The sequence below is a fragment of the Hydractinia symbiolongicarpus genome, chromosome 4 (assembly GCF_029227915.1).
Source record: "Hydractinia symbiolongicarpus strain clone_291-10 chromosome 4, HSymV2.1, whole genome shotgun sequence".
Classification (NCBI taxonomy): domain Eukaryota; kingdom Metazoa; phylum Cnidaria; class Hydrozoa; order Anthoathecata; family Hydractiniidae; genus Hydractinia; species Hydractinia symbiolongicarpus.
The window spans coordinates 22920097-22928673 of NC_079878.1; the positions used below are offsets into that span (position 1 = coordinate 22920097).

The following is an 8577-nucleotide window of genomic DNA, read 5'->3' on the forward strand; positions in this document are numbered from 1 at the left end:
GTATTATAACAAAAAATAGACTAAGATAAGAAATTAATCTTTGATTGACGACTGTTTTCGATTCTTCAACTGAAAGGATTTTCATTCCTTCTTCTGATTGTTGAAAATATATCGTGGCTGTCGAATGGGCAAAAAAACATATCAAAAAAGTATTTGATAATTTTATGTTCACTTTATGGCTGTCGAATGGGCAAAAAAACATATCAAAAAAGTATTTGATAATTTTATGTTCACTTTATGGCTGTCGAATGGGCAAAAAAACATATCAAAAAAGTATTTGATAATTTTATGTTCACTTTATAGGGAGTGTTTATAGTGGAGAATTTCATTGGCCCATAGTTTGGGTCTATATAAGCACTTCTTCGCGGTTGTCAGTGCAAAATGTTTCTTTGTAGGTATTTATTTTCGCGGTTTACGACATTTTCATAAAGAACATTCCCCTCAATGAAGAAATTGTCACTGCTTCACTCCAAAAGACATCCCTGACCTGGCTTCCAGAATGATCTCTCCCTTAATTGGACTACCACTTCGCAGCTAAATTCTGTTTCATGAAATATCACTTCGCAGCTAGATGTTCTCGTTTTTGCACTACTTCACTATGTAAACGAAAACAAACAAAAAATAAACAAACAAATAAATAAACAAACAAAACAACAGCAACAACAACAACAATGTAAGTTCAACCTTCTTTTTTATTAGGTTTTTTATTTCATCAGAACAGATAAAATTCAATTGTCTTATATGTTGACGATGTCAGTTAAAAGTATTGACTGACACGAAGAATAATTACAAAGCGCAAGTTACAAGAATAAGATCACCTCCTTCCGTCGTCCCTCATGTTAGGACGTGCGTCTAAATTACCGTCACGACCACGGTTGTCGCCGTTAAACCATCTGTCATTCATTCGCTCTTCTTCCCACCGGTGATGAGGATGAAATTCGTTTCGCTTATCAAACCTAGGCGGCCGATCATTCATCACGTTATTACCATCATTTCTGTATTGCGGATGAGGCTTATAAGAGTTATTCGTCTCGCCGTAGCGGTTAGGCTCGCCTCCATCGAAATTATTCAGTCTATCATTTGTATGGTTAAAATCAGGCCGACCAAAGTGATGGTTCATCTCACTGTTGCTATGCGACGGTGGTCCATCAAATCTCGGTTCGTTACCTTGTGGTCGCCTATGATTTAAGTTTTTCGAATCATGTTGGCCATTATACTGGGAAGTGGGTGGAGCGTCAAATGATCGTTGATTATTGTTATGTTTTGGCGGTCCTTGTGATTCGGTTCTACCTCGGTTAGAACTCCTCTGCTGTTCTTCGACGGCATGATCAGCTGAAGGACCCTCTCTAAATTTCGCATCGCCGATAAATGGTGCGTCTTGTGAATCGTCCTCCCAATCGTGATTTTTTAAAAAGTCAGGAGGTGCAATATTTAAGTCTAGTAAGGATGGAGCATTCGCAGCTGCCACATCGTCGTGGTGAGCTCTTCGGCCTACGGCAAAAAATAGGAATTGCTACACATGCTCTTAAGCAGACGTTAGCAAGATATTAAACACAAGTAAAATATTTAAATTGATAACAAAACAAAGTTATTATTCTAATGAACTACACAAATTAGAAGCAACATGACCTTACACCTGCACTTAAGTTGCTTAAGAAGTCTAAGACACAAAATAATCAATCAAAATCAAAATGCTTTACTCTCACTCTGGTTTTATGTCAAGTTTTACCCAGTCTACACAAAAAATACCTTTTGAGCACTTTGTGTACACGAAAGATATATTTACCGTAATTTACCGCGTTTAATAGAGGGTGTTTCTAAACACCCTCTATTGAACGCTTTCAATAAAGCACCAGAGGCGCGTTTATTCGAAACACAAGGATAAATACCAATATGAAATATGGGAGGAAGATATTGTCGACGCTATACTAGCTCTTAATATAATTGACGATGATATTGATGTAAATATTATGTGAAAATTATATGTATTATCGACAAATATAAAAAAAAACAAAATAAAAAAAATAGAAAAAATACCAAAAAATATAAACGCATCCCTTGAATAGACCGCATCTCTGATAATCAAAATTTAATAAACGCCCCGGGCGTTTATTTGAAGCATTACGGTACGCAAAGAAGGTTGCTTGAACTAAATTTTAACATTAAAGTTGCCTAAAAATTTTGCGAAATTTTAGTACATCTGCTTATGAACAGGTTTTCTTATTGAAAAAAAGTGAACATGATATCACAACATACGTTTACTCCCTTTATCGGATCCTCTTCTTAACTGTCGCTCTCTTCTCTTTTCTAGTCTCTCCACTTCTTCTAAGGCCTGTTTTTGCTTGTCCGCTTCAATTTTAAAAGCTGGAGCTGTTGGTCTAAGCTGTGATACAGTGAATATCTGCGCCTAAGAAATAAAAAATAATAAATAAACGAATATATAAAACAAAAAAAAAACACTGCTATATCAAGTGAACACAGTTTTAATACATACAGGAGTTTCTTTGCTTGATCGCTTTGTTACTTCCAGACTTGTCTGTTCCAGCAAAGCTTTCACAATTGGGGATTCTAAGTCGCTTTTATCAATACCATTCACTACCGTAGCAGCTGAAACAATAAATAGTATATCCAAATCGGTTAACATATTTTTTTAATTAATTTAACTAATAAATTGGGTATAATTTCTTGTACCTTGACCTTCTTAGTAATCAGGTTATTATTTAGAACGTGCGAGGTAGAAGAATAACATCAATGAAAGAGATCTTACTTAAGGCGTTTTGTAGCCCCTTTGTAAGGGTGTAGGGCAGCTGATATTGTAAAGGATTCGAAGTAAAAAGGGAGAAACTGGTTTTCAACGCACATATTCTCAAAATAAAGACAAACATATTTCCTGATCCGTGTATTTTATTGCTCTTTTGAGCTAAATCGTGTCTAATTTATCATGTTAGTTTTATAGGAATTCGCGCTAATTTCCTTCGCGTTTATTTCATGGTCGTTAATTTCGTGATTGTTAATTAGCTGAAATAAGGACACGCACACACACACAACAAAACCTGCATTACCTTTGACAGGAGTATCAGTGGACATTACAGTTGAATTTAGTGTCGAATCATGTGCTGTTGTGTCTCCTTCTGACTGTGAGTTGTTTGGAAGCTCATATTCTGAAAATAAAACATGTTAGTTGGACGAGTAGCGATCAAAGAAAAAAGGTTGAAGAAAAGTTAACGTGGCGCAACTCGACACTTTAATTCACAAACCTTTTTAGGGTACTCACAAAGAATGTTTCTACTCACCGTAATCATCTTCAAAACCTGTTGGAAGAATGTTTAAGTTATATTTATCTCGCATTTTATCTCCTGGTCGGTTACGCGTCCAGAATTTTCTAAAAAATATGGAAACAAAAAATTAACAACAACAACATTGACAAGAAGTCAGAAATTTGATTTATGAGTTTCTTTTGATTTCGTTCTGTTAGTGTATGAGTAGAAAAATATTTTTGGTACAGAATAGATAAAATAACCATTTTGTGAAGAACGCTTGCACAAGTAACTATTAAAAAAATGGCAAATTAAATAGTGAAAACGCCCAGGTATTTCAAATAACCGTTCTTGCGTATAAAAATGCAAAGACACTCATCAATAACACGTACGTTGTGTGATCGTTTGATCCAGAGCATAAGATATGACCTAATGGATGCCATTTTAAATCCCAGATCATTCCATCGTGTGCGTTTTCCATGACACCAAGCTCTTTTTCACATCTGAATCATATAAGTTGGAAATAAAAAACAAACAAACAAACAAACAAACAAACAAACAAACAAACAAACAAACAAAGCTACCGCACTGCTGTGTAAATTAAAAACTTTTTTACACAAAAAAAGAAACGCACCCAAGTAACCAAAACATAATGGACCCATCAGAACCACCACTGGCAAACATTTCTTCATATATTGGATGCCAATTCACCGCTATAAAAAGGCACAATTTAACTTGTATATATGAATTCTTCTTCAATATGTGTACACACGAAAGTTTATGATGCATAGCGGGTAGATCGTCTCTTTATAGCGAAGAAAAAACGAAGAAAGAGAGACATGGTTTGCACAACAACTTACACGCAGCCTCTTTTTTGTGTCCTCGTAACGTAAACATTTCCTTCATGACGCGAATGTCGAAAACTTTAACCAAGCGATCACGTGAGCCAGTCAGTAGCCAGTTGCCATTTTTATTCCAGTCGAGATCCATCACAGTGGATTTGTGTCCGTGACTATCAAACAGAAAAGCAAATGAAGGAACCAGATTCAACATTTAGTGAAAGTTACCAACTGGTAGCCTTGTGGTAGAGCGTTCGCTTCCAGTGCGGAAGGTGTGAATCGACCCTTTCTACTTAGCGTTCAGCCTTATAGGATTGATATCTTAGGCGGTTGTCTAGTTGACTGATTGCTGTGCTTGCAAGACTTTCGTAGCTCAAATAAGAAGCATTAAATGCACTAGAACCCCATTCGCAGTATGTTGATAGCAGTGGCAATAGGAAATAAAGAGGCTATCCGCGGTAAATAATTTTAATAACAACAATTCTAAAACCTTTATTCAGCTAATTTTGAGAAGTAACTTTCGCGGAAGAAATTTTGCATGCAAAGAATTCCGGTAAAATTAAAAGGGCCTCTTTTACGAATATCTTTTGTATTTCGCTAGAACAAAGATTGGCAAATAGAGTATTTTTTAAAACGTTTTCCAGAATTCCAACAATTTGTATTACTTTTAGTGACCGGTTAATTTTTTAAACGCGTTGAATGCATCATGCTAAGTGAGCGATCTATTAGCAAAGAAAATTTATGGATTTTCAACGAATTTCCCGTTTGTTCCGCACGCCGAAATTTGTGGAGATTTTTTATGTAGCAAGGAAGCCTTTTGTAATTCGAATCACGGTAACCCTTGATGAAGAAACGTTTCTGTACATACATGGTTGCAAGACTAATTCCTGATTTGGGATCCCACAGTTTGAGAGGTTGCTGACTGTCTTTACTCCCTGATGCTATAATAGATTTTGATGGATGCCAATCAACACACTTAACATCGGCTCCATGACCTAAATAATAAAGCAAATTGATGCAAGGCTTCCTAACCAATTGTTATATTTAAAAAAAAAGAATTTTGCCTCAAATAGTCAGGTACATTCTATGAGGGAATGGGCTCAAGAATACAATAACCTAAAATCATCTCGCTTGCCAAATATTATCTGTCTCACAAATTATCTGAGTGACTTCCACAAGAGCATCTCACAAATTCTTTTGCTATGTTACTAACCTCTTAGAGCATTCTCTTCGACGCAGCGGTAAAAATCCCATATTTTCAGCAAACCATCGTCAGAGCAAGTTACAAATTTATTGTCAGTGGGACAAAAACTATGAGGATAAGAAACAACAGATGACTTAATTTAAAAAAAAAACATAACATGTTCGTTTCAGTATAATCATTATATACAAAGAAGTAACGTTTTGTTGTTATGAAGACATGACTAGGGGTCTAGTTCTAAACGTTTCTTATACTTCATAACAATTTTAGTTGTAAAAGTTTCTTAATACCCATTAGTCAGAAATATGGAATTGTATGACAAAAAAACGGTATCTATTTAAGTGTCCAGAAATATACTACAAAAAACTACAAAATTAAAAATAACACTTTTGGTTTGTAGACCTCTTATAATACCTTAAACCACGAATGGGGTCTGTGTGTGCTTGAATCATCTTCACGTTGTTCATGTTGCTTTGCCAATATTTGATAACACCATTGTGATCACCTGATAATAACCACATGTCATTATGACTCCACTGCATCGCTCGAACAGCTGATTCATGAGCCTGCAGGGAAAATCACAAAACATGTAAAAAATACAGCCATTCCATGTGTTCAACAGAATAATAAATACTACAGTATAGTGTCTACCTGCAAAATAGTTTCAAAGTTAAAGGTAAGTCCATTCCACAATGTGAATTCTCCGCTACTTGTTCCAGTTACAACACGCCTTCCTTCTGGTGTCCACTAGAATTTTAACAACAAGAATAAACATGCAAGTATGTAAGGGATGTTAAATTAAATGTAAAAAGATGTTAGATTGCAAACATGCAAGAGTTTAAACTTACAGCAACAGTAAACACTGGACATCTGACTTTATTTGTTGACGCTCGAACAAATCTTGTGGTGACAGAATTTATGGGATTAAAACGAATGCTTTGTGGTTGTACAATCTATAGCAAGACACAACATTACAGCTAGAAATAAGGTTCAAAGCAGGTACAAAAAACTACATTGAAGAGCTAATAAAGACTCACATTTAGATAATACAACGGATCCGGCTGTACTATGGGCTTTTGTAATATGGATCGCCTGTAAAGACGATGCTAAATAAACATGTGGATAACGTTAACAATCATGGATGGCACAAACAAACTGACATACTTATCCCATGCTGTGAGTTCGTTAGCAAAGTTTTAGGAGGTCTATATAAATATGACAGAGGTGAAATAAGAAAGTATTAACTGCATAGTTAATACTTTCAAAGTTATTAGTGACAGCAAAGGTCAACTTTTACTATTAAAACACAGCATCAAAATTAATACTGCATTATATAAATTTGAAGATCATTTAATGTATAAAAAGAGCTTTTAACATTGACAAAATCTCAAAAGATCTCTGTGAGTGGAGCCAAAACCCTGGAAAGTTCAGACATTTCCAGATTATTTCAAAATTTGCTAAAATTATAAGATTTTTGTTAAATTGCAGGTTGATGTCTGTCCTCCTGCTCAGATTGTAAAGTGACTTTTCATAACAAGAGTATTGGGTAGTCTATTTTTTTTAAATAAAAATAAACACAAAGTGATGGGATTTTGCTCTTTTGCACAAGTCTTTCCTTGTGTAGAGTCAAAAGAACCCTATCAGTTACATACAAATTTTTAACAACTTTATAGAAATACGAACCTCAGGTTAAATATAGAACAAAATAAAAACAACTTCAGGCTCAAATCATTGTCTTCACAACTAAGAACAATCTATAAACCTGAATGTATATTACAAATATTTTAAAAATTGACAAATTGTAAAAAACATTTCCTTAAATATTGTTCTCTGAAAAATTTATTTACGTCTGTATAAAACCCACTGTCAATGAATGTATACATAAATGACAGGGGAGAAAACTAACTTTTATAGTTTGAATAGCTGATGCATTGTAATCTACAGTCCTTCGTTGTATTGAGCGTCGCATGCGTTTTCCATCATAATCGTTTGCTGCAGCTGTGTTGGACGAAATTTGACCTTGGGTACCAGTTGGTCTGACCAATTTTACACCTAATAAAAAAAGAAACATAAATTGCATAAAGGTTGTTTTCCACTTCAAAATTTTTCTGCAGAATGAAACGGACAAGAACAGAACAGAAAACATTATGCTGGTAATTTTCACTTCATACATTTTAATACAGAAAGTAAAAACATGCGCAATTGTCACAAAATAAAATAGTCTGATTGGCTAACTAATTTCCCACCTTTCTTTTCCACAAAAAACGCAAAGAAAAAGTTGAACTCGATTCTACTTTCACTGGAGCAGAACAGAAACAAAAAATTCTGAAATAGGAAATCCTTTTTAATAGAAGCTTTTTACAAAGGTGATTGCTTTTATAATTGCTTTTCTGATAAGTATGGAAAGACATGATGTTTTTAAAAAAACTAAAACAAAAACAAACAAACCTGTATCCACTACTGCATTTTCAGCATCAAGACCTGGGATAATATTTATCTGCTTGAACAAATTTGGCTGTGTATTGCCAATGATTGCATTTGCATCAGGAAAAAAGGGGATAGCAGCAGTGTAGGTTTGATGTTGTTGAGCTTGTCTTGGTTGACGTTGTTGATGAAACGTATGAGCATCCGGAAAAGGCAAGGGTTGCACGGCAGTGGCCATCACATCTAGTGTTGTATCTTTCTATTTACATCATTTTATCCATTTAGCTTCTTGAAGTTTAACATCATCAAATAAAATATATAGTTGTATTCCTAAAGAAAAATGTTTTACCTTAAATAGATTGTTGTATACACCACAGATAATTGGTTCATTTAGTTCAGGTCCTGTTGTCAGTGACATACTTTTTTGTGGTGTAAAACACATGGCACATATAAAACCACACAAGTTGAATTTTAATTTTTTTTTTTTAAAATACTACTTTCAAAGTTTTTTTATACATAGAAGTTGAAGATCCAAAGTTAATGGGATTTTGTCAAAAAGTTTATTCCCCAATGTATTGTAATAGATATACACTGCTCAAGACAAAATGCATAATTTGGACTGTGGCTGTTATGCAAATCTTCTTTTTAAGGTTGCAGCAACTTAACTATTTGTTTATGACTGCATTTTTTCTAAAAACTATCAAAAATAATGCAGATTTGAATATGAAAAAAATAATCACAAGTAACGAATAAAAAATATGTCAATTTAAAATAAGACACAGTCAGATGACTGTTTTTATTAGTGAACCATATAAGACAATATGTGGAACACCCTCCTCTCTCACAAATATATGAT

At 34.4% G+C, this 8577-nt stretch overlaps 1 protein-coding gene across 1 annotated transcript; it reads right to left on the reverse strand.

The window, feature by feature from the left end:
• Positions 1 to 674: 674 nt before the first annotated feature.
• Positions 675 to 8084, reverse strand: LOC130641898 (uncharacterized). Its single transcript, XM_057448913.1, has 16 exons — positions 7746 to 8084; positions 7204 to 7349; positions 6335 to 6403; positions 6146 to 6250; positions 5949 to 6044; positions 5712 to 5863; positions 5310 to 5407; positions 4965 to 5091; positions 4118 to 4269; positions 3892 to 3970; positions 3650 to 3760; positions 3294 to 3382; positions 3063 to 3161; positions 2495 to 2607; positions 2257 to 2407; positions 675 to 1491 (listed from the first exon to the last, which is right to left on the reverse strand). The coding sequence occupies exons 1-16, from the start codon at positions 7957 to 7959 to the stop codon at positions 815 to 817; spliced, it is 2478 nt and encodes an 825-aa protein (XP_057304896.1). The 5' UTR covers positions 7960 to 8084; the 3' UTR covers positions 675 to 814.
• Between the last annotated feature and the right edge of the window lie 493 nt (positions 8085 to 8577).

Excerpts from the sequence above, each read along its gene's own strand:
- LOC130641898 (XM_057448913.1), bottom strand. The coding sequence starts at position 7,959 with ATGGCCACTGCCGTGCAACCCTTGCCTTTTCCGGATGCTCATACGTTT. Across the intron at positions 3,383-3,649 it reads GGATCAAACGATCACACAAC|AAAATTCTGGACGCGTAACC; the intron begins GTACGTGTTATT and ends CATATTTTTTAG. Across the intron at positions 3,162-3,293 it reads AGGTTTTGAAGATGATTACG|AATATGAGCTTCCAAACAAC; the intron begins GTGAGTAGAAAC and ends TTTTATTTTCAG.